The sequence below is a fragment of the Carassius auratus genome, chromosome 39 (assembly GCF_003368295.1).
Source record: "Carassius auratus strain Wakin chromosome 39, ASM336829v1, whole genome shotgun sequence".
NCBI classification, from domain to species: Eukaryota; Metazoa; Chordata; class Actinopteri; order Cypriniformes; family Cyprinidae; genus Carassius; species Carassius auratus.
Window position 1 is genome coordinate 4,849,129 of NC_039281.1, and position 26,384 is coordinate 4,875,512.

The 26,384-nt window shown below is 35.2% G+C and overlaps 2 protein-coding genes and 1 long non-coding RNA gene across 3 annotated transcripts; 1 reads left to right on the plus strand and 2 right to left on the minus strand.

Annotated features, from left to right (window-relative positions):
• Nucleotides 1–80: 80 nt before the first annotated feature.
• Nucleotides 81–1,786, minus strand: LOC113057792 (uncharacterized). The gene is made up of 3 exons (XR_003277882.1): nucleotides 1,751–1,786; nucleotides 228–308; nucleotides 81–138 (listed from the first exon to the last, which is right to left on the minus strand). It is a non-coding gene; the product is annotated as an uncharacterized LOC113057792 (long non-coding RNA).
• A 1,897-nt stretch (nucleotides 1,787–3,683) lies between these two features.
• Nucleotides 3,684–16,312, plus strand: LOC113057759 (protein phosphatase Slingshot homolog 3-like). Its single transcript, XM_026225269.1, has 16 exons — nucleotides 3,684–3,853; nucleotides 5,117–5,236; nucleotides 6,223–6,260; nucleotides 6,363–6,546; nucleotides 7,083–7,198; nucleotides 8,442–8,510; nucleotides 8,915–8,980; nucleotides 9,291–9,567; nucleotides 10,844–10,972; nucleotides 11,061–11,107; nucleotides 11,257–11,403; nucleotides 11,647–11,847; nucleotides 14,119–14,287; nucleotides 14,398–14,493; nucleotides 15,091–15,183; nucleotides 15,262–16,312. The coding sequence occupies exons 2-16, from the start codon at nucleotides 5,189–5,191 to the stop codon at nucleotides 15,403–15,405; spliced, it is 1,824 nt and encodes a 607-aa protein (XP_026081054.1). The 5' UTR covers nucleotides 3,684–3,853; nucleotides 5,117–5,188; the 3' UTR covers nucleotides 15,406–16,312.
• Nucleotides 16,313–18,515: 2,203 nt separating this feature from the next.
• On the minus strand, nucleotides 18,516–20,049 carry LOC113057779 (39S ribosomal protein L18, mitochondrial-like). The gene is made up of 4 exons (XM_026225302.1): nucleotides 19,860–20,049; nucleotides 19,129–19,297; nucleotides 18,741–18,975; nucleotides 18,516–18,637 (listed from the first exon to the last, which is right to left on the minus strand). Exons 1-4 carry the CDS (start codon nucleotides 19,954–19,956, stop codon nucleotides 18,566–18,568), a joined length of 573 nt encoding a protein of 190 aa, XP_026081087.1. The 5' UTR covers nucleotides 19,957–20,049; the 3' UTR covers nucleotides 18,516–18,565.
• Nucleotides 20,050–26,384: the final 6,335 nt, after the last annotated feature.

Genomic DNA, 26,384 nt, shown 5'->3' on the forward strand with positions numbered 1-26,384 from the left:
ATCGGCCCAGCCGTTTATATCCTCGATCACAGGAAAGCGAGCAGCGTGTTCCAAGTGACCCCCGGTGGTGACCGCCTTGAGGAGAAGAACAGGACACTTGTCCATTGGACAGCTTAAGTACATGGCACCACTGCGGATCTGATGGCAACAAAAATTGGGGGGAAAAATTAAGTAACTAGCATTTCAAAATTAGTCATATTGTAAAATTTGTTTGTGTTTTTTTTTACATTTGTAGTCCAACTGAGGGGTGTAATAAATCTCGTCCTCATGCCCAACTTCGTTGGTGTCATGATCAGAAGACGCTGAGCCTAAAAGAGCAAACAGAAAACCTGAAGCTTTGATCTCAAAAAAGTCTTCTAAAAGTCATCTTCCAAAAGACTGAGTCAAAATATTGGCCGGCACATCATAGCAACAAAATCAGCTGCATCATTAGTATCCTGTGGCCTCAGCAATAGAGAAAAAGATCCCCAATCAGCACAACCACAATCATTTTTTTCTCTCACACGGTTTTCCGGTTACACGTACACAAACCTCTTTAATACTCTTGGAAGAACTCTTTAGTTTATAACCATAACCTAAAAAATAAGGATACCTTTAGGAAATATATACTGAGAAGATTGTTAAAGGGAGCTTTAAAAACACAATCAAGTTCAGTACTGTTCAGTATTTATTAACTCCAGCCGAAATCTAGTACAGAATTGTTTTAACCAATGCCAAAATCACATTTGCCAAAGGGTGCTGCTCTCAGCACATAGAAAACTGAAGATTCAGCCAAGTCAGGGTTTCCAAGTCTATGTTTACTGGATTAAGATCTTTGAAAATAATTTTATAAAGACAAGTATTTATCGCTATTTAAGTAAAAAAATAAATTAAGACATGTCTGAGCAAAAGAAAATTGCAATCTAAGCTAACGGTATGCAAAGATGTTGCCAGGCTTAGAGGGAACTCATTTTAAATATCCATCCAATTTACAAACCTTTTGTCTTATGTTGGGTTGGGGGATGCTGGAGCTTAACCCAGAGTTGGTTTTTAGGCAAGGAATCGTCATCAACAGATAGCCAGATTTTAAATACATTAATTTAAATATATAAATGTTGAATTCCTACTCCTAGAGACTGACTGCAGCTGTCTTCTGTCTAGAGTTGTAACATACCAAGACTGTGAGTCAACATTTGTCATTACACTGCTTTACATTAACATTATGTTAGCTGTCCTGTTTGTGTGTGGAATGTAGTTCTCATTTTCACAAACTATTTGGAACTGTGCAGAAAGCCAGACCTCACTGCTCTTTTAATTATATAAATATGCAAGTCATTTGTTTTGAATAATCAACTTGCATAGCATATGCATGGCAAGATACTTATTTCTTGCTTGCTTGTTTGTTTGGCTTCCAGAGCGGGACAATCGACCCAGAGATGACAGGGGTAAAGTTCTTCATTTTGTAGTTCAAATTAGGGCTCATGTTACAGATGGTGAACTCACACTCAGTCATTTACTGGGTCACTAGGTTATTATTACAACTGTTGTTTAGACATTATGAAAATTATACATCAAATAGTTAACAAGACTGAAATAAGTATATTTAACTGTATGCATCGTATAGTCTGTAACTGCAGTGCACATGTAAATACATTCACAGCTGAACCGTCAATAAAGTTTCAATTCTGTACTCTATAAAAATAACCTTGCGCTGTTCAATCCATTAAAGATTATAGTTTCCGCAAAGCATGAGAATATAAAGATATCTTACCCTCAGTCAAATCACCCAGAGCCTGATAAATCATGCACAACTCAACAAAATAATAATAAATTTGTTCATTGCATTGGACGTCAGGCGAAAATATGACTATAAATATTCTGCTATATCCGAAGTAATCGTTCGGATAACTAATTCCTGACAGAGTATAGTCCCAAGCAGTGCATCCCACGCAGCCTTCAGACGACTAGCGTCTCAACAGTATCTCAGCACAACATTTCTTCCACCAGTCGGACTTGAAAGCCTTCTGTGTAATAAGCACTTGGACTGATGGTGGCACTGCTGTTCCATAATCGTCTTTCTGGAAACTGGACAAACAAATAAGGTCTAATGATGAATGATGATTAGTATTCCATAATAGCAAAATGAATAAAAAAATATTGAATAATTAAAGAACAAATATATATATATATGATTCTGATTCTTTATATATATATATATGATTATCTGAATGAACAATATATAATATATATATATATATATATATATATATATATATATATATATATATATATATATATATATATATAGTTCATTCAGACTGATTCGCGAATGCGCGCATGCAGAGGCAGGATTTATCGCAAGAAACAATCATAATTAATTCAGAATTTATCAAATGCGTGAATATGTGATTAGTAATGAGTACTAACTAGCGGATATATATATATATATATATATATATATATATATATATATATATATATATATATATATATATACTCTTACTAATTAACGTCACAAGATAATATATTTGCATGCATAATCCCCATAGACAATAAAAGATAATCCCCGCCTGCCCGCGAAATACTCTGACCTGCTCACAAACACTTCCGCTAGTTAGTGTGTTTGGCCGAGACGAAACTGTTTTCTCAGCCTTACTGGACATTTGAACAGTTCGCACCATAGATTTTATAAAAACAGGTTCCCACACATGCACCTCAAATAAGTAAATAGAATACCTGAAAACGATACGTAAATTCACCTAAATGTACTTATAAATACTTATAGTGTGTAAGTAATGTTTATTTAATCAAAAACTTGGGACAGGAGTTTACATTTGATTTAAAAAAAAAAATCAGAAAACACACACACACACACACACACACGCATATATATATATATATATATATATATATATATATATATATATATATATATATATATATATATATATATATATATATATATATATATATATTATAGGTAGGGTGTTCACAATGAAAACTGCAATCAAAGGTGCATTTCGTGTACCTGATGAACCTATTAAACAGAGGAAAAAACAAACAGTAGAACGCTGAATGGGGCGGGTTTACCCGGTGGCTCGAGCCGCAGACGGAGTGGTAGTAAATGACGTCAGTAACGCTACAGAAAACACCTTCAAATGTGAGTTCAGTGTCTTTAAACAGTCTAGTGCTAACGTCGTCATTCGTTGTGTGAAATGTGTCCCTGTTTGTAAAGTCTCGTGTTATATGTTTTGTATATGAAGTAGAATCCGTCTGTTAAATGTTAGCAGGGGTCCATTCGGTACACTATTAATATTTGTACACTAGAGTATAGACGGTGTTTAGAGCGTGATTAGTCACTCGTTGCCTCCTACTGGCGTAACTATGTAAAAAAAAATCAATATGTCAATCAAATTCAAGGACTGGAAATAACTGATGTACAAAGTATTAGAGAATGCCACATCAGACATTTTGAGTGGAACATGTGCAATTGCAAGCAAATACATTTCGTTTGTTCCTAGTGTGAACACAATATTGATATGTAAACACTTCTTGTTGCTGTTCCTTGTTGCATTTTTAATGTGACAAGGCATTACGTTACTCAACCTCCGATGAACTAAATAGTATGTCTCTGTCGCTTTAATAGACGAATAACTCCCGATCCGCCTCTTCCATTTAAGGGCACATTTACTTTTCTCGGCCGAGAATAAGTCTTCCTGGTTTCATGATATAGTAGTCTGCCTTCCCCTTTAAATGGATTTTGGACCAATGCAAAAGTTGTGGTCATAGGATCAAAAGAACTAACACGATTTTCTCGTGGAAGATTCAGTTAGGAGGGAATCCTTTTCATTTTCACAGCGTTTCAGCGCATCAGGTAAGCGAACTCTCCATGTTAAGTCCGCCCTCCTTTGCTTTTCTTAAGGAACTGGAAATGACAAGGCTCGAGTCTGTTGTTGGTCAAAACAGCTGTGTTGGAGCTTCATAAGCATAAAGCCTCAGCCTACAGGCATAATAACAGGACATTAGGTATGTGGCAATACTCTATCGCGACTGAACTGAAAAAGCTAACATGCATAGATTGCAAGTTTGTCTTGTAAAAGAGCAAATGCTTGAGCTGAGGTATTTTAGACCGTATCAACATGACGCGCGCAGCCTCATGCACGTATTCAACACATCGAGCGCATATTTTGATATCTACTGTGGGATCGGTTACGCGTTTTATTATAATGTGTCATGGATATGGCGAAGAAATACACGGTATGTCTCTCCTCATCTTAGACCGCAGAACCATTTGGTCGTTTATTTTCGGTTATCTGTTTCGTTACGTGATTTGTGTTGTGAATTAATAGCACGTTACACTAATGTAATACGATACACTCTGGCGTTCCTTGACTTTTAAGACATTAAAAGCACGAATTCATTTAGTTTATTTTGTTTTTACACGTTATAAATACTTGATACACTATTTTTTTTTAACATTATTATTATTATTACTATTATTGTTATAAATTATTTCAGATTAAAATTGATCCCACTTCAGGATGCATTGACCTTTTGACCTTAGATCTGAAATTATCGATAAATAAAATTCATCCTGCAGTGTCATAATTTTGACAGTCAGTTGAAATGACTTTTGAAATAGAGTTGATTTTTTTAAATTAAAATTAGTATTAATGATCAAAAACTGTTTTTAATTATTAACATCACTCCCACATATTTTGTTCTACGTTTTCTGGCAAGATATTACATCTCCATCTAAATTTGAACAGAAGTTGTAGTGTTAAATATAAGTTTCTTTCTATGGTGAAACCCTGTAGAAAATGAATGGAAAATAAAACTGCTCTTATAAAATTTTATTTGACCACCTGAGGTTAATGATAAACACTCTCTGAAGGTTAATCATTACCCACTTTATAAATAAAATTACATCATTTATTAAAACAAGTTTTTTTTGTGAAAAGCACATATAGGTGGCAAAATTTTTTGGATGTTATTAACAGATTCTGAGACTGCTCTGAAATAATTCAGTCTAGTTAAACATCTTGATAAAGTATTGCATTTTCAGATGTAGTACCATTCATCAGTCTGTGTATTTAATAGTATTTTTATTTGTATTTTTTTGTCCTACTCAACCCAGTTAACTTGCAAGGATTCTGTTGAGCTGCTCAGACTCATCTGCTGGTGTTAAAGCAGGATAACCGGCTGTGGAATGGCTTTGCTGACCTTGCACAGAGCGCAGTCTATTTGCACAACACCGGTGAGTTTTATTTTGCCTAATGAAAATGTACAAATGTACTTCTAAAATGCTACAGAAGAAAATCTGCACTTTTTGTGTGTGTCAGTTGCAATTCTCCTCACATTCTTTCACCCTACTCCCACTCCCTCCACGTGTGTCCATTTACTCTACACCTTTTTCTGTACACAAGTTTATCTATGATTTGTTAGTGCTCCATAGCTTTCCAAATTTTACTGTGAATCTGAATTTGATAGTTAATTTCATGCTGTTCCAAAAAAAGCCCCCGGATTATGTGAGGATTCTGCTAAAGAGCCAAAATGCCTAATACATTTAATTGCAAACTGTGTATCTGATTCTATAAAACACTATGTTTAGACTATTTTGAGTAAAGTCTCACCAGAGCTTTAACCTTAAACCTCATTGCCCCTCCTCTCCACCCCCCTCTCTTGCTTTTCTTCTTGTCTCTGTCGGGACACGTCAGTCACATAACAGGTAATGTTACTGTCTCCTCTTTCATTCCATAGAAGCACTGATAACAGCCTCTTTGGTGTCCTTCTCTCTGTCTTTCTCTCACTCTCATTTGTCGTCTTTAGTATGAGCTTCCTCAGTGTCTTATCATACTGTCACTGCATTACAGTTGGCAATTTTTTTCCAAAAGCCTTGTCATTGTGTTTACAGGTTTCCTTTTTTCATGAGTGTTTTTTTTTTAACCAAGTCACTCATCTCAGAGTGAGTTATGGGTGAGAAAAAAAAGCTAAAAAGCCCTTCCCAGATGCAAGTTTTTATTCAGATGTTTTGGCAAATAGCACTAACTGATTCAGATGATCCAGAGGAGTCGAGCAGAATCTAGTCTGTTTGCAATTAAGTGCATCACATAATCAATTCACCCACCACCCATTTTTAACATCACCATTCGCTGGGCAGATCTTATAATAATTATAGATCTTATATAATTTCCTGTAACTTCTCATTCAATAAATTATAATCAGCTTAATTTTATTTTCAAGGATGAGCCTATTCCAAGAAGAGGTAGACTTCAGAAAAGGTGAGTGTTTGTGATAGTTTCAATCATGCATGTGTAATTTAGTTATATAGTGTTTCCTCCAGAAATGCGTAACTGATTAAGTTTTTTATTTCCGTACCCCAGAGAAAGTTTTGCCCTGGTTAAGGGGGCAGTGCTCCTGGTGGGAGAAGGAGAGAGGGAGGGATTGCAAGAAGAAACCGTACCCTCTCTGCTAGGTCCTAGACAAGGAGGCCGAGCCTCTGACACTCAACACAGACATTTGCATGCAATGATTTCATTACTACGACCGGAGGACACAGTCAAACTGGTTAGGATTTCCTCAAACCACTCTTGTTTAACTACACTGCCTTTCACTGTTTAGGATTGATGAAACAAATGAAACAAAGCCTCTGCTAAATAAATGTTATAATCACAAATGACTGGAAAAATAATGGGTCTGAATGTAACTCATGCATTTGCATTATTTATTGTCTGTGTGAGATTTATGGAAGTGTTTGCACTTGCTGCCTGGGTTTATTGAGACAATGTTTTGCGTATGTAACATCACATGTTCTGCAATGTGGTTTCTGGAGACACTTTAGTTTGTTCCATCTTCTGCTATGCAGAAATGACAATAGCTTTGCTTTGTCTTTAAGAATACAGTTACACACAATACAGCTTACTGTGGCTTAAAAAAACCTATGTGTTGAACAACATGCATGGGTGCTGTTCTTGAATTATAGTAATGGCAAAGATCTCATTATAATTGCTAAGGAATTTGTAATTATCCTAATGAATCCAGCTCAGACTTCTGTGTCTGATTCATTTGCAATGTAACTGAATGTCTCTTTCTCCCTGCCTCAGGCTGTGCGTTTGGAGTCAGTGAGCCCAGTCAGAGTGAGGTATTTGCTTATCGTTGGCACACTTATCAAAAAACAGGAGAGTCTACTACTTGGCATAGACTTCCCAGGCTCAAACAGGTAGCACATCTATATAAACTAAATTATTAAAGGGGTCCTATTATGCTCTTTTACAAAGTCTTGATTTGATTGTGTACTACAACGGCATCTCATACTAGGTTGTTCGAAAAACAATATTTCTTCACATATTTTACATTATTACAATACCTCTCTCCCCTGTCTGGCATGAACAGCTCAAATAGTTCCTGTATCAAATGAAGTCCCGCCTTCCGAAATATGAAATTTGCTGTGATTGGTTAGCTGGGCCAGTGTGTGCTATGATTGACAGTACTCGGTGCCTGGTTGGGAAATGACATGCTCCTTACCATAGTCGCCTGCTGCGAGCTTCAGTTGTAAATATTGCGTCAAAATCAAATCAATTTGAGTGTGATTTAAACCCAGATGATTGTAACCACTCTAAGTTTGTCTGCCTTGGGAAAGCTAGTGTGTCTCCTGCATAGTGATAACACTCATGGCCTTCTCTAGTGCAGCTCAACCAGGTCTCATCCCATTCATCCATATTTGTGAGCTCAGAAATCCCGGAAAACATGCGTTGTAGTCCAAATGATGTTGTTCAGTTTTTTTTAAATATCTTCTTTTGAATTGGACTTTGAGCTTTGTAACTTTGCAGACCTTTTTATGTTCAAACTGCAACATTACAAACTAAAGTTGAAAAAGTGGAAAAGCATAATAGCATCCCTTTAAGTCATCATAAGCAGATTTGATTTCATTAGTGATAAACGGAGAAATATTAAATTGTATGTGTGACATGCGTGTTAAATGTTTGTATACCTATTGTCTTACAGCCTAAATACTATTGCATTTTTGATAGCATTTGTTCACAACACAGCTGAATCAAGGAGACCGTATTTATTCTACTATTTTAGAAATGGAATGTGCAGATATTTAGAAAATTTGGTGTTTATGTTAAGTAGCAGTTTCAAAGGGATAATTCACCCAAAAATGATATATATATATATATATATATATATATATATATATATATATATATATATATATATATATATATATATATATTACTTTATTTCTTATGTGGAAAATGTTGGTAACTTTTGAGTTTTTGTATATGGACAAAAAATGCGGAGACATTTTCAAAATATATTTTAAACATTTTATGTTTTTTTTTTTAATTGTATTTTGGGTGAAAATCTTTAAATATAAACATTTAGCAGATTTTTTAATAACATTTGATCATATTTCAGCCGGTCAAGAAACGTCCCTCACTCATTTCTCTCTTCCTCAGTAATGATTGCACTATTGGACTTGTCTTGCCAATATGGAGTGACACACAGGTTTACCTAGATGGAGATGGGTAAGAACATAAAACTGATTTATTCTGACCAGAAATCAATTAATAAAGTGCAAATATATGATGATGATAATAGCAGGGAAAGCAAGAAAAGCAAAAGTGTTTAATCTTAGTACTATGAAAGCAATCTTGATATCATTATCTTTCCATCAAAGTCAAATTTCACATTTTTTTTTAAGAAAATCAGGAAACCATAAACACTAAAAGTACTAAGCAATATAACAGGACTTAATATAAAATGTCAAAAAAATGGAACATTTCAAATAAATAGACCTGTGCTTGGTTTAAATGGAAAATCTTCCACTTTAGAATTTGTTTGCGTAGCTCTGTAGAACTTAGTACACTGTTGAAACCTCAGCCACAGAGTTCTGCTTTTCTGACAGTATGTTGCACTTGTTCTTTTACAGAGGTTTCAGTGTGACATCTGCAGAAGTGACACGAATCTTTAAGCCTGTGTCCATTCAGACGTTGTGGTAAGTTTTAAAGCAGGAAATGCTGAGGAAACAACTAGTTTCCTCAAACAGAAACAACATACAGTGTGACTTTGGTCTCGCAACTGCACACACTTAACTGCACACAGTTATCATCCCATTTGTTTTATTATTTGTTTTATCTGATATTGCTGATAAAACTGTCTTTCTTCTGGTCTTTAGTCAGTCATCACACATAGTCTATTAGACATCTGCATAAAGCATCAAAATTAGCTTTTTAACTTGTAAATGTGTTTGTGGTTTGTCGACTGCTTGTTCACAACACTCTCTTGTCTCTCTCACTTTGCTCAAGGTCTGTGTTGCAGGCGCTGCATGGCTGCTGTGAACGGGCCGTACGTGGGGCTGTCATACCTGGCTGTGGACTGGAGTGGGCACAACATTACAGAGAGAATGTGGAATCTGACCAGCACTGCCTTAATGAATGGGCGGCCATGACTGGCCTGGAGTCAGTCAGGAAGGACACTGTAGGGCGATTGGCATCAAATCGGGAGTCAGTAGAGAGGGAGATCAAAACCCAGCTACGAGATATCATGAGGACTGAGGACTTGGAAAACATTACCTCTAAGCAGGTAAAATGAAAGAGAGTAAGGCTTTACTCTGCTTTTCAAACAATGTTCCACAACGTCACCAAGTTCTCCCCTCTAGTCACCTATAGACCACTTTTTATGATCCAATCATTTCCTGATGATAAAATCAAGTTTCACACTATTATTTTGGGGTGTAAATAGGGCATATAACAGAAGTCAAATGGTTTAGAACACAATTTCATGTTTACTTTAAGACTTATGTATGTAAATAACATCCGGAAATGTAAAATGCACTGTAAAAATGTTACGGACATTACAGACTAAAACACAATGCAATGGAGTGCAAATTTCAAAATACAGGTAAAACACCTGTTAAAATTCAGACCAGAGAAAATTCCTTTTTCATTCAATTTTTTTATTTTATTTTTTTTACAGTATGTTATGATTGTTTAATTTTTTGCATATGTATGCAACAATGGTTTTTATTTATTTTTTACGGTTGTGATTTTGGTGTCCACCCTTCCCTAACAGGCACTTTCAAAGCCAGTATTGCATTGTGACATGCTGCAAAACATTTCACAATTTGCATGTTTTTGCAGCTTATTTTCAGACAGTGGTCTGGTGTGGGCTGGATTTAGTTTATGGCCCCTTTAAGGTCATTCAAAGTACACTACAATTAAAAACTATTTTTTTTTCTTTTTCATTTTTGAAAGAATTCTCTTATGGACACCATGGCTGTATTTATTAACAAAATACAGTAAAATATGAATATTGTGATATTGCTACTATTTTAAATAACAAAGCTTAATTTTCAGTGGCCATTACTTCAGTTTCACATGATCCTTCAGAAATCTTTCTTATGTGCTGATTTGGTGCTAAAGATACATTTTTTTCAGCATTCTAGAAAATTCCAAAGAATAGCATCTTGTGAAATAGAAATCTTTATTATTATTATAAGTGTCTTAACTGTCACTTTGATTAATGTAACGTGTCCCTGCTGAATAAATCTATTAATTTATTTCAAACAAAACTTACTGACCCCAGTCATTCAGTCGAGCCTGAAGACGCTCCTTTTTAAGACTCTCTTCTTCTAGAACTTACTTAAGGTTAATGCGCCTGGGCTTGTTGTCTTATCCATAGAATCTTTGTGGTATGAACATGAGCAGCATTCGTGTAGTTAGATGCTTGATTTGATGTTTGTAAGCATTTTATATCATGTGACTTTCCATTTAATGTTATTTGTATCCCAAATCAAATGATCTAGGAGCTTCTAGCACCATACAGTTAAGCTTCAGTAACTCTTTCTGTGTGTTTGTAGGTGCGAACAGCCCTGGAGTCCAAATTAGGCACAGACATGAAAGACTACAAGGAGTATATTGACAATGAGATGATGGTCACGATGGCACAGATGGACAAACCTTCCAGAATCTTGGACTATCTTTACTTGGTGACTGTTAACATTTGTCTTCTGCCTTGTCTGCTGTACTGTTGGAAAAACACAGTCATTTATCTATGACGCTCTTTTCCCCCCAAAGGGTTCCGAATGGAATGCTGCCAACTTTGAAGAACTACAGAAGAACAAGTATACAGGATTAATTATGATTCAAATAATGAATAATTTTTAATCAAAGATCAAATGGATGTATTTGAAATAACGGAGTTATCCTTTTAAATGAACGTTTTCTGCAGCAGATGAATAGAATGAACCATTATTTTTCTGGTTTTTGGCAGTGTGGGCTACATCCTCAACGTTACCAAGGAGATTGACAACTTTTTCCCAGAATCCTTCACCTATATGAATATCAGAGTTTACGATGTTGAGGCGACCGACCTACTCTCACACTGGCCCAACACATACACGTTCATCAGTGACGCGAGGTGCTCAACACACACACAAACCCACACACACACTCTTCTTCCTCATTTTGGTCTATAGATGACATGCAATTAGTTTTTGTGTTTGCTGTCTCCCTTCCCTGACTGTGAAATGCATTAGTTTATATTAAGGCACACATGCAGTGTTTAATACTTAACTACTTAATGAAATATATTTGCGTATGTCTCTGTGCTCTGTCTCATTCTAATATATCATGTCATTGTTTTGTACTGATGATAATACAGGAAGCGTGGACAGGCCATACTGGTCCATTGTAAGATGGGCGTCTCTCGCTCTGCCTCCACAGTAATTGCTTACCTGATGAAGCAGCAGGGCTGGACATTAGAGCAGGCCCTCCACCACGTGAGAGAAAGACGGCCTATAGTGCAGCCCAATGAAGGTTTCCTCAAACAGCTGCATACATACAGCGGCATCCTCAATGCCAGGTGACTTACACTCTCATAATGGTGCTGTACTTCATACTTGAACAAACAAGCATTCACACAGGAAAACTGGCATTTTCCCACTTGTGTAGTATCTCAATAGATGTTCAGGTACAAACAAGTCAGGTCTGGATTATTGTTGTTCAACCGTGTGTACATAAGGGAACTGAATAGTGCAGATAAACAAACTTATCTCAAACCGTCACAGCCATGTAAGTTTGGGATTCTGAAAGAAGTCTCTTATGCTCACCAAGGCTACATTTGTTTGATCAAAACGTATTATTGCAATATAAAAGAGCTGTTTTAATATATTTTGAAATGTAACTTACTTCTGTGATGGCAAAGCTTTTTAGCTGTCATTACTACAGTCTTTATTGTCACATGGTCCTTATGTGCTATTTGCTGCTTGAGACATTTCTTATTACTAATGATTAATATGAAGGGGGGGGTACATTTTTTTGAAAGTTCAAAAGCATTTAAAGTAGAAATCTTTTGTAACATTCTAAATGTTTTCACTGTGACTTTTCTTCAGCAAGGTCACACTGAATTAATCAAAGCAAAAATATTAATTTATTTCAAAAGAAATCTCACTGACTACTGAATTTAATTGAACGATAGTGTATACATTACACAGCTTTCTGAAATCCTATATTCTGATTGATCAGCTGCAGCATAAACTGTATATTAAATAATAGACTTCTGATATATCTATAAAATACGCATTTTATTAGACACAATTTGGTATTTGCATAGGCTTTATGCAGCATATTGTATGCAGAAGACAGATTTGCCAAAATGTATCAGAATTAATTTCAGCTGCAGTCTCTTTCTTGACTCATTTAGTTGGGATATCAAGACATTTTTACACAAAATTGGACAGAAAAGGCTACATATGTACATGTACATATGTGATAAATTGAAACCACTCAGAGAATTAGGTGTGTGTATATATATATATATGTATGTATGTGTATGTGTGTGTGTGTGTGTGTGTGTGTGTGTGTGTGTGTGTGTGTGTGTGTGTGTGTGTGTATATATATTAGTGGTGGGCCATTATCGGCGTTAAGGTGCTGCGTTAACGCGAGACTCTTATCGGGCGATAAAAAAAAATATCGCCGTTAATCTATTCTCAAAGTTGGGTTGAGAGCTGGGTCTATACTAAGCAAGCTATGATGACTTTCACCTTGATATTTTATATAATCGACTGGCTGAGGCAAGCCTAAAAAGATGCTCCGGACAGTTGATGGGCCACTGCTGCGCATCGTCACGAAAGCTCATCTTTTTCACGTGTTTTTATACCGCTTGTCGATTTAAACATTAAAGCATCTGCTGTGTTCGGTGCGCACGAGAGAGAAAGAGAGAGAGCCGCATATCACGGACAGCGACACTGAACTGAGCTCTCTTCTGCAAAGAGAAAGGCGTCTCAAAACACTTGAATATCGAATTTGCTTATTTTTGCTCTTGTGCCGACAAATACATACAAAATATGTCAAAATCCACCTTGGAAATTATGCTCGAAAAAACTGTCAGTTATTTCTTAAGTGAAAGTAAACAGTTGAGGGAAATAATGCGTTCATCTTCTCTTAAAGGGACCGCGCCCAATTTAGTTACTGGCTGCTGTAATGTTAATCCAAGAAAATTAAAATTAAAATTTAATTTTTGATATATAAAGCAAAACTGTAATAATGTGGTAATAATTTCTTGATAATGTTGAAGGTGTCTGAATAAATGTAGGTTTGATTGTATATTTCATTTTTACATTGAAGACTATCCAGTGCTATTTTACATTTAATTATTTGGTTTCTGTACCTTGACACCTACAAACTTGAAAAAAACTTAAACATTGATGTGAAACAGGCGTAAGGTTGATTGCACCTTGTGCAATTTGGAATTAGTTTACAGCTTTTTCAAGCACTTTGTGATGAATTTTGGAAACAGGAGCCCCTTTTCTAATGCACCACCTATCTTGATAAACCCCTTCTCAAAGACTTACTGTTTGTCAATTTTATTTGGGTAACACACATATTCTGAATGCTTTCGGCAGAATTCGAATGAGCCATTTTAATTTAGATTAATCTAGATTAATTTCAAGATCACAGTGAGATTAATCTAGATGAAAAAAATTAATCTATGCCCACCTATTTTATATATATATATATATATATATATATATATATATATATATATATATATATATATATATATATATATATATATATATATATTCAGTAATAAAACTGAATTTAATTCCAAACGTTGCATTGTGTCATGCAGTAAACAGCGCCACAGTGACCTCTGGAGGAAGAAGTCCAAGCCAGACATCCGTCAGCCATCTGTCCACGATGAAGCAGCTGCAGGGAGTGAACATGAACAGAAAGAGGAAGAAGAGGAGGACTTAGTAAGCCTAGAAGAGGAAAGCAGTAATGAGGAGGAGGAAAGAGATGTAAGAAAAAGTCCTGTAACATGCCATTTTGATGCTACTCAGTTTCTCTTTAATTTCCAAATTGGTTTTACCAAAAAGTATGTTTATTTCTATGCCTCTGTCATTCTCAGACCTTTGATGAGCAGTTGGATGAGAGTGTTCCTGACGCGTATGGGGCAGATACAGCTACATCCAACCCACTTATTACAGTACAAGAAAGTGATAAGGTTCGAGCACTCAGAGGCCACCGATTTAAATTCATTACAGTTAACCTTTTTAAAGTCCTTCCAGATGTTAATGTGGTTTTCTTTACTATTGCACAATCCTGCATCATATTTGCTAATCAAATTGTTTCTTAGTATTTCTGGGGTGCTGATTCCAAAAAATAGTGCATGTTTTTCTCTAGCACATCACACTTTCTCACAGTGTCGTGCATTTCATTGCATTTTTACTTTTGATAATCATTTGCAAGGTGAAGAGGTCTTGAATTATCCCTTAAAAACCTGCCATGAGGACACGATTCCTATCTTTTTCTGAGCCGTGTTACAACTGTTGTTTCAGTTCTCAGATGATTTCCATATGTATGAGTTATTCTGACGGTATGAATTATTCTATTCCTAATCCTGATTTCTAATCCTGACTGTACAGGATGGAAAGTTTTTATAGATTTGTTATGAATACCTCATAATCAAATTAAGTAATATTAGGCCATTTTTTTTTAATTTAGCTGAATTTCTGTTTTTCAGGATGCGGGGTTTTGTTTTAAATAATGGTTGGGGTTTTCATGAAGGAATTTTTTTAATGTTTGCAACACTTTATCCTAGGTGTCGACTAGCCCCTGCAGAAGTGGCAGGATGGATTTGTTCTCTCTAATGCAGTCTATTCAGCTTGACGATGAGGACCGAGGGATCGATGAAGTGAGAAGAAAGTATTTGCAAAACTGATTAATAAAGCACATAAAAACAAGCTTTAACTGAAGAATTCCTGTTGTTCAGATCAATGCAGGTCTTTCTCCTTCGCAACATAGACGGAGTCATGGAAGAAGAAGCTTGACTCATCAGAGAGCGCATGTTGATGTTTCTCCTGAGCCAAGCAGCAGACAGGCACAGAACAGCAGCCAGGATGAAGCTGGTCTCTGAAGCACTTTAAAAAAGGGCCGTGTTAGGAAATCTGGAGAGAGGGGAATAAAAAAGTGAGGAAAAGGTGAGGAAAAAGAACACACATAGGGAAACTCTTGCACAAGTCTTATCCTCCTGATTGTATCATTTCAAGTTCTATGAAAAGTCATTGCAGAATAAAATTAAGGAATTTATTCATATAGATGCTTTATTAGGTAATTTTACTATATTTAATATTCAACACATGAAAGCACATGGTTACATATCAATGGATGTCTCACAGATTTTCTCTTGCCTGTCCATCTAGCCCAAAACTCTTAAATTGTGGTCAGTTTTAGGTTGATTGTTGAATAATAATAATAATAATAATAATGATCTATAATGGCCGGTTTCTTTCAGCCACCCCTTGTCAAGTGAGTGTTGTTAAAGGAATTGTTTTCCTCAGAGCACTATCATTCAAAATGTCACATTGTGCCTTTTGAAATATCTGTGTCCTTTTGCACCTTCATACTGAGCCATACAATTCAGTTTACTTCACGGATTTTAATATGGTATTATAGTGTGAGTGGAGTGTTTCTCTGGCTGTTATCTCTCATGTCATTATTATACAGAACCATGAACTATTTCTCTCTATAGCGTTGTTTCATGTTGTTTTTAATAAATTAATAAGAGTGTGATTGACACATTTTAGGAGTCCTATGCAATAATCTACTTTATAGCTGTTTCTTCTCCAAGAATGTGAAGCTTTATGCTGCCTCCGTAGAGATCAGTGAGTGAAAAAGTGAAGAGGAAGCAATCAAGGATTTAAACTTAAATTTCATGTACACTACCATTCAAAAATCTGGGGTCATTAAGAAATCTGTGCTTTTTATTCAGCAAGGACGCACTGAATTGATCGAAAATGATGTTTATAACTTTTTTTTTTTGTTTATATATATATATATTTTTTCTATTAAAAAAAATCAGTTACCAAAAAAAATGTTAGCACAACTGTTCTCAACATTAATGATAATAAGAAATGTTTTTGATCACCAAATCCGCATATTACAATTTCTAAAGGATCATGTGAGATTAAAGATCGGTTCAATGGGCTGTTGAAAATGTACCTTTGGCATTACAAATGTAAATTACTTTTATTTTATAAATGAAAAACCTGTTATAATATGCAATAATATTACACATAATATTACTGTTTTACTGTTTTTTTTTTATCAGATAAATGCAGCCTTGGTGACTCCAAACTTTTGAACGGTAGTGCAGTTTCTAGACAGTGATGTAGTTACTCATGCTATATCATAGGTTTTTAACACTTGGAGCTATTTTCATATTAAGCAGGCGTTGTTTAATATTTGTTTTTAACCTTTACAGTATGCAGGAAACAAAACCTGAGAAGAATATCTTTTCTTAAAAAAAAAAGAAAAAAAAAAAGTGTGCCAGTTATTTAACCTTCTCTGCGGTTTCAATCATTCTGCATGGTTCAGTGCCTTTAGTTGATAGAGGTGGACCACAATAACTACATTCGTTGGTTTTAATATTCGTGCAGTTAAAACTAACACAGCTAACTCCTACATATTACATGTGTCTTTAGCTGCAGGGGTGGTTGATTTGTGTCTTTGCATGATATCTCAAGTCTGTATGCATGCTGTTTGTACTGTATGTAAGCCTTTTTGTGAAGCATGAGTCCTGTATACAATCTGCTGTAAAACATGTTGAAATGTGTATACTGTCATTGCACAAAGTGCCAATGTTGTGAAACCAAAGTTATGTTGTCGAATGTTCCTTGTATTAAGGCGCCGCTGGTTTTGTAGTTCTTTTCCACATGAGAATGTTTTAAATTATGTGTATTAGCGATAGATAATGACCTACAGCCTTCAAAATGCTGATTTTCCTCACCTTATGTATAATGTGCCATGCCTTATCGACTTCAAAAACGGTTTATAACATTTTATTCTGATGTAACTAGATTTTCCATTGTTGGTATCGTTAAATATCAAGACAGGGTGATGCTTTTTCTATTTATGACGGATCTGAACTTCTATCTTTTTAATTTGATATACATTGTTGTCTGTGCTATAAAAAAAATTAAAATGAATTTATAAAGGTGGCTTGAGAAATGTCTAAAGGAAACTGAAACGGTCTCAATGATTGTAATTCGTGATTGTTTCACGTAAGATATTCTTAATAATGCTACTGTAAAAGTGTGTAGAAAGTTCACATTCATATACTAGTGCTTACATATTACTGGAAATGTCTTTACTGGAAAATTCTAACTATAGCAACTAAGCTTTATAGGGCCATACTTGTACTTATTTGGCCAGATAAACAGGTCATAAATTGTAGCTAAGCAATAATTAAGGGGTGGTGGTCTAAAACTCAGCCCAATACAACTGTATCTATCCTGAAATATGACAAATAACTTGTAGTATACAAATTAGAAAATATGTATTTTAATAAAGCACCAAAGCAGGGCCATTAATAACACGTACTGCTCAAATATTTTTGAGTCTCTGCAGCTCAAGGCTGCATTTGTTTGATAAAAAAAGTAAAAACTTATTGTGAAGTATTATTACGATTTAAAATAACTTATCTGTTTGAAAGAATTTAAAAACAATTGGTTAATGTGATTCAACGCTACATTTTCAGCAACCATTACTCCAGTCGTCTGCGTCACATGATCCTTCAGAAATCATTCTAATATGCTACTTTGGTTCTCAAGAAACATTTATTAATTGTGAAAACAGCCCTGGTGCTTAATTTTTTTTGTGGAAACCATAGGACTAATTGATGATTTTTTTTATTTTTTTTTTTGGTCCCATTAATGATATATTTACTCTTGACCAATTTAAAGCACACTTCTGATTTTTTTTTTTTTTTTGCAAAGTAGTATTATTTGCAGTGGTCTGAAGCTTTTTTTAAATTGTTTTTGTCTGAAATGCATCAGTAAAAGCATTTTAAGAGCCTTATATAATTACAAACAACACTTTAGAAACAAACTGAAAACCACTGAATCAATTCACTGTCAACCCGAAGATTTAAAACCCAATAATCAAACAGGTATAACGTGGTATGAATACACAGGTATAACTCAATGAATACACAGTTTGAATATGAGAATATTTATATTTACAGACAAAAGCCACATTTCATAACAATAATAATGGTAAAAAAGTGATGCTGCAACTTAAATGAATTTTCGTCTTTGTTCACTAAGCACGATGCCGCCCTCTTTCATTGCTGTCCAGAATGTCTGATTCTGCAGTAGGGGAAAAAATATACACAAATTAATCTATAAATTCACACGATTAACCGGCCATTATTGTGTTGTCCTTAAAGAATGAAAAGAAAAGAGAACTCACCGACCCCGAGCGAAACTTCCACGGTACCTCTCGATAAACAATCCTTGTGATCCCTGCATCTCGACACCGCTGAGCAAGCACCTCACCTACAGCACGACAAGCTGCTACAGACCGCGTGGAGCCCAGCTCATGCTTCAATGCCCACTCCTTCGTGGAGCAGGACAGCACAGGATCTACAGAGTCACCGGAGAACACCTCAGCTGTGATGTGATGCTGTGTGCGCCTGAACACCAACCTGAGGAAGGAACGGTGAAGAACAAAATAGCATCAGTTCAATATTCCTGTACAGTGTACATTTGTGTTTGTATGTGGAAAAAGGCTTTTAAGATGTTGTTTGTAGATGTTTTATTATTCACATATAGTTCCAGTCCTCACAATGCATACCAACCTGTGATAATATTGTCTGGAGGGCCACACTGTAGCCCAGCCTCGGTCCTTCACTGCCAGGGCCATCTGTTCCAGGTTTCTTGGGTTTCGGTTAACAAATGTTTTATCGATGGCTTCATTATCACTAATCACTGGTTCCAGCTCAGGTGCTGTCTGACTATATTTCCAAGCTGTTGGGAAGAGACGCATTATATACACATTGTGTTCTAGAGGTTTTAAACATTGCAATGCTGTTGTATTTGCTCAAATTTGTGGAGAATTTTTTTTTTTTTTGTTGAAAGAACTTTTCAATGCAAAATTAGTAAAATGATTAATTAATATGAAAAAAAAAATCTATATTACATTACATTCAAAATTACCAACTGAAACTATATCGCCAAATTATAATAAAGTCAACTGCTGAAACAGTCTCAGTTCAGTATCGCTTAACGAATCTTTTTGGTGAACACAGACTCGAGATTCGAGTCACTGGGATGAATCAAAATCCCCATCTGTCTTTAGGTTAACACATTAAATCAGCCGTCCTCGTTTCTTATTTATTTATTTTTTTATTTTAGGTACAAAATAAAATACAAAATAATTTTAGGTTAGTTTTCTGTGAGGAAAAAATTAACATTTGTAGAAAGCAGATTGAATGTCTAATAATCAACAGCTATAATCTTTATTAATTAAACACACCCATGCAGCAGAGAGTAAATAGATATTGTTGAAAGCTCTAGTTATGTTACTTACATGATTGACAGTGAATCCACGCCGCTGCGGCCGCAGATCGCTGACATTGACCCAACAGCGTGCGAAAACCGCGGCAAACATCACTGAACAAAGCCATTTGACAGCGGTATAAAATACCTTTAATTTTAGTGACAAATTATAGTTGTTGTTTCTGTACAAACGGAGACAGCATGACCCTCCGTATATTATTAAAACTATTTGACCACTTTCTAGTGCGCAGCCATTTTGATGTCACACAAAAACTGTTCCGTGTTTCCGAGCACAAGTTAGGAGTTTGCATGGGTTCCGCTTAGAAATCATTACAAGCAATGAAAACAATTAGGCTTTATAACATTTTAATAACAAAAGGTGAAGGTATGCTCTACTTAAACTTGAGGTATTTAATAAAACATTCTTTAAGATCCTTAAGTCACAATTATTGGTATGGTACAGTTAACTAGAAATTACACAAGATGGCACTAGTACCCTTCATCATCGTAGAAAATAAACCTTCGTCTAATACTACACAAAGGTCATAGAAATTGCCATCATGGATTTTTGGTCATATATTGTGGTTATAAAACGGTAACCTCGGCTTGGAATATAACATGTGCATGTTAAATAGGCTACACCCTACATTTCTTTTTGCATAATAAAATTAAGTTGAAATTTAAGTTTAGTTGGCCTACATTCACAGGTCTGGTCATTTAATAAGACAAAATAGCGTATTCATTAGTTTCAATTGCTAATAATTTGTGATGAACCATGAGAATCAACATACTCTTACACCTGCGGTGAAGTTCATTGAACACATATCCAATACTGTATTTTTCTCTCACAATCTCCACAGCTTGTTATTGCCCACTTCTACATTTTCAGGCAGCTGTGGCCTCACCTTTTTGGACATTAAGGGATTTTCTGCATGGCTTGCCATTTTAATTTGGCCAGTTTGTTTGTGCTGCACTTTTAGCATCCTTTGAAGAGGCTGTGCCCCTAGATAAAATAAATTATCTTTTAGGTTCTCTTGCCATTTGAACAAGCATGACCCTGTTACCCAAATCCTTGCTCTCAGCAAGAGCTACAGCCTACTAATGTTGAGCACTTTACCCATATACTCCTTCAGACCATTAGAAACCTTGCATTTGTGGAGGAGTGTGCAGCTCTATATTGTTTCCCTCTTCTTTAAAAAAAAAAAAAAAAAAAAAAAAAAGGTTAATCAAATTACTTTTCTTTTCATGTGGGCTATCCATAGAGATCTTTAATGAAAGGATATTTCTCTGTCCTACATAAACGCCACTGACAGGAATATCCAAGCCGAAGGAACAAAGAAAAACTATTTTACTACTGTACGTTCACATAAAAACTAAATATAACTCTCACTACTTCAATAATGTTGAGAGCATGGAGTGGAAATAAAATAATAGAATGAAACATTCTAGCATTCCAGGTCAATAACTTGGACGTGATGTGTGTGTATGTATCCATCTCCAGAAGGCTACTCATTCACACAAGCTCAAACCTTGTCTGCTACCTGCTCCACTGCTTCATATTGACAGAACTAAAAGTAAAAAGTAAAAAAATAAACAAACAATCAATGGACCCAATAGAAACAAAAATGTCAAAGTTGGTGCAGAACTAGGGAAAAATTGTTGAAAACAACATTTCTTCAAGTTCCTTTGAACAAAACATAATGCAATTCGACACAAATCTGTATATATATTATTCAAAATATAAAAAATCTTGTAATGGTGAATAAAATGTTCTTTGAGATGAAAGTGATTGGTGAACACTGTTGAGTAACAAAAGTTGGGGTTGGTTAGAATTAGGAAGAATGAGATAAATAGCACACTATTATTCACAACAAGTTCATTTGCCACACTTGTGAGAAAATAATGCCATTCAATATGATTAACATAATGAACTTTGTGGTGAACCAAGGTTAATTCTTGTTGTTATTGTTAAGGTGCTTAACATTTCATCAGGCTCAAGGTGAAAGGAAAGAGTGATACCGAGGAGAGACATGAATAAGGCCGGCTGCAAAACAGAAGAAACACTTGTCTGGAATGTGTTGGAGATGTGTTGCTATGCAACAGGGATTCCACAATGGTTACCCAGACATGGTTTGATTTGATGGTGTGGGTGAGGGAAAAAGTGACACAGCCTCCCACATCACACACACACACACACACACCCCTCAGCTCTGTTTGAAATGTCAGAGCACACACCTACACATACAAAACACAGTGTCACTTCAGGAAATCTGATTCATATTCTCCTTACAACTCAAAATATGTTTTCAAAAATGGAGGTTAACTTTTGGTTATTCACATGACAGCATTAGCACAAATACACACACACATGCACGCACACATACACACACAAACACACTTCAACAGTTAATTTAATGTAAACATAAAGCCCTATCGCAAGAATGTGGATATTAAATCTAGAGGTGTTCAGTGATCAATAACAACCTTTAAAAGACCCCATTCAAGTTCATTAAATCTTGTGAACATGCAATGCACTGAGATCAATAAATGAATAAAGCACAGTTTTGCCAATGTCCTCTGAGTGGCAGTATGTCTCACCGAGAGTCTTCGAGTTTGACCACTTGTTTAAGGATTCCTTTCTCATTCTGTTTTAAAAAGAGCTGTGATTTTCCCACACACTATTCCAGTTTTTAAGAAAAGAAAGCAACTACAAATATTTAGTATGGAGGACAAAAGGAAGGTCTTTTCAAATATAGGGAGTTTAATTTATAAAGTGTACATCTTAAATTTTTTTATTATAATTATGTTTTATTATGATTCAAATATCATACATCAGGCTTTTGAGAATTGCTTATTTGTAGCCTATATATCTCAATCATCAGTGTTGCATTGCATTGTATGTTTTACCCCTAAAAGGCAGCAGAGCTTTGATCATAAAACTAAGCAGTTAAATGTATAAATATAATTAAATATGTTACTTATATTATTGGGAAATATAGAGTGCTACCTGACATTTATGTATTATAAGTAGTCTGCTATACTGTTATAAAGATCTAACTGATTTACATTACAAGTTAGTAGAAAAAACTTTGAAACTTTGATCATATAAATATCAGCAGTAGAGTTATTTTTTTTATTTATTTTTTTTTTCAGGATGGGCCTTTGAATAAACTTGAGGTGTTTTTTTTTTTTTTATTCCTTGAGTATAAGCTACATATGAGCCATAAAAGCCTGCTAAAATATGACTCAACAAAAAACACATGCAAATGCGTAAAAAAAAGTATAGATTTTTTTCTAAAGGTTCAATAAACCTTAAATAAATAAATAACTTTCTGACTATAATTTCATATATAAAATTGTTAATGTTCACGTAACAAGTTTTAGGTCATGTCCCAGTGACAGCTTATTTTTCTGAGAGTGAATGTAACCTACAAATGATAAAGATAAAGATTGCTTCTTGTTGCTGTAAACAGCATGGCCACAAGGGCTTTGCATAGTCACGGAGTTCAGAACCCTCTGAAAGGAGGATGGAAGTGTTTTTCATGGAATCTATGATAATGGAATTGTCTGCTGAAGCATAAGATTAGCTTAGCCAATCACATATTTGCAGTCTTAATGGATAGGCTATTAAAATACACAGTCTAAATCAACAATATACTCGAAGCTACACATGCTGATTGCAATAATCGCATAAAGAAGCATGGACAGACATATTCTTACTATGTTATTAATGTCTGTGTGTTTTCCATTACTAGTTTCCACATTTTAATCTTTTGATCTGGGAGTTTTGATTTCACAGATGCTGTGTTCTGTGTAGCCCTAGACTACAAATTAATTCCATTATTTATTATCCACTGTCAAAAGCCCCTGAGAGAAGGAGAGGCAGAGAGAGAGAGAGAGAAAGAGAGAGAATGAGAGTTCCCCATCGCTCCTCATCTCTGTGAGCCTTTGATCCACCTCCAGAACTCAAGTTTTAAGAGTTACTCCCATAACTCTGGTTTGCGGTACAGAAGCTCAATAGTATACAATAGTGTAAAGAGTATGTAAATGTAATATTTTTTCACATAAAATACACAATATACAGACCATCAAACCAGCATTTCAGCATTTGTTTAATTTTATATGAACAAAGATTTAAAAAATGTTGAGTTTGTATCTGAAGGTTGTGATGCATTCAGAACAAATAATTATAAACCCAAACATGTGTTGTGCTGCATAATCCAGAATTATATTTTTGAATTGGTCAAATACTGGCATTTTCTTTGCATTCTCAGTAGACATCATTCTTCTGAACAAACAAATGTCTTTTCCAATGTTATTTATCACTGAGATTTTTTTATATAATATATTTGTTTGTTTTTAATAAATTATTTTTTTGTGTGTGTGTGGTTTTTTTCGTATTTTTAACTGTTTGTACATTGTATAAATTTTATTTCATTTTATTTTAGTATGTCAAGTTATACTAAATGACAATGAGAAGTGTTTCCCCCCTTTTAAGTGTGTTCAAAGTTCTATTACTCAATACTAGTAAGACTTACAGTGATTCTGCGGTTTGTTAAACAGAACAACCCTCAGAATGTGACCTTTCAAAAGAGACCAAAACCATGCATATACTCCAAATGGTTCAAAAACAGCATACAATTTACTTTGGGTATGCCTTACCTAACATTCAAGTAGTTTGTTATTAGGCCGATTTCAGCATTGTTACAACTTATTCATCTTTTCCCTTTTATTTTGCAACCTGCCTCTGACTGTCAAATATATTTATCTTTATTTTCGAGGAAAATAAAGCGACATACTAAAACATAACACTTATTTGCGAGAGTTGTGGAGGGCAAACTTGAAGGCTTAAAAATGAGAGGGAGCTGTAATGAGGTAAGTGGCCACTTGTTCTGCTCCCCATGGAGATGACCCAGTTAAGAGTTTGATCATCCAGGTGTTAGCTATGCTGCCAAGCCAGCTGGAAGGAGAGGAATACTTCATCACTGTCATGCCTCTGCACAGAGAATACATTTACCCCCCAATAACCGCTATTACCACTATTACAGACAGTCAATGTTAAAAGTTGCACATTTCTCTCATAGACAGAGCTGCACAGTGTCTACAAAATGATTTCTCTGATATACATAGAACAATTACTGCATAAAGCATCTGGGTGGAAATGACTGCATACTATACTCAAATAGCTGTACTGTTATTTTTTATGTGAACTACTGAAGTTGAAAAGTATGGAAATGAAAAGCTATTTGAATACAAGAGAGAGAAGAAAAAAAAAAAAAAAAAAAAAAAAATATATATATATATATAGACATATTTTCCAGGAATGTAGATGTTGTCCCAGGTTTCAACAGATAAAGTACATAAACAGTTTAGGATGCAAAACATGGCTGTTGATATACTGCTTTCTTTTATTTTATTTCATTTTTAAATGGACATTTTTCTTAATGTTTCTGAATGTTCTTCAGAATGCAAACGTATCAAAAGTTGTTCTTGCCAGAAGTAGTTTGTATCTTAACAGAGTTAACGTAAGATCTGACAGTGTGACAGTGAGAGTCATCTAGTAAAAAACTTTGGACTTAACCGTCCTTTAATGAGGTCCAGCCAACAGCAAACCATCTGCATCCATTACCAAAAATAGTAATGGAACATTTAGAGCTCACTGTTCCCTAAAAACAAAGAATGTAAATTTAGCACAGAGACCAGCTCTTTAGATGTCACTGGATCAAAATGTTTATAGACATTCGTAGAGGGATATTGCAGATATGAAACACAAAGTCTGACAAATACAATAAAAATGCAGCTTCTAGAAATAGTGCTGTGCCTGGTACCTTACTTAGTCTTCATATTTCCTGAAATAAAGGGCGCAGGCATATCTCTGGTTAAGGTTGTGAAACAATACTGCCACTGAAATAGCCAGTGGCTGTAAAGTACAGCTGATGCCCTGCCAGACTGAGACATGCCTTTAGCAGGAAAAGTGAAATAAAGCCCTTCATTTTAGAACTGTGATATCCAGACTCTCCGATCAATCTCTCCTGGGTCTGGGAATATAGAATGGAGTTCAATCCATTCAGAAGTGGCATAGGCAAACAAAAGATATACTCAATCCATTTTGAAATCCTTTTTCCAGTTACTAAACATGGATTGATTAATGTGTGAGGGAAGTACTTGCATTTAAACAGAATTTCAGAGAAGGAAGGATCGCTGCTTGCATGGTCATGAAACTGTGCTTCTATACAAAGTCTTCTATACAAAGTCTCTCCATAATCTAACTTATAAGTATTGGTAGATCATTGGACTTGGAAAGATTTTCAATACTGTAGCATTCTGAGTTCTACTCTAAAACCGATTGAAACTTGTGTGTGCACCATTATAGAGCTTTTCAGACCTGCAATGGTTAACCCTGGGTTATTCTAAACCCTGATGGAATCCTGGGTTATCTTGCTTCAGGTTTCACTCTGCTCATAATTAACCTGGGGTTAACAATTAATCCTGGGTATTCATAAACTGATGTTTCACACTGTACATTCCTAAACCATGAGTGAATATTCTTGAATAT

What these genes read in the sequence shown, in the direction of transcription:
- LOC113057779 (XM_026225302.1), bottom strand. Translation starts at nt 19,956, where the DNA reads ATGGCTTTGTTCAGTGATGTTTGCCGCGGTTTTCGCACGCTGTTGGGT. An exon ending in GTGGATTCACTGTCAATCAT is followed by an intron (nt 19,298 to 19,859) that starts GTAAGTAACATA and finishes TCTTCCCAACAG; the next exon opens with CTTGGAAATATAGTCAGACA. An exon ending in TCCAGACAATATTATCACAG is followed by an intron (nt 18,976 to 19,128) that starts GTTGGTATGCAT and finishes TTCCTTCCTCAG; the next exon opens with GTTGGTGTTCAGGCGCACAC.
- LOC113057759 (XM_026225269.1), top strand. Translation starts at nt 5,189, where the DNA reads ATGGCTTTGCTGACCTTGCACAGAGCGCAGTCTATTTGCACAACACCG. An exon ending in ACGTTCATCAGTGACGCGAG is followed by an intron (nt 11,404 to 11,646) that starts GTGCTCAACACA and finishes ATGATAATACAG; the next exon opens with GAAGCGTGGACAGGCCATAC. An exon ending in AGCGGCATCCTCAATGCCAG is followed by an intron (nt 11,848 to 14,118) that starts GTGACTTACACT and finishes TGTGTCATGCAG; the next exon opens with TAAACAGCGCCACAGTGACC.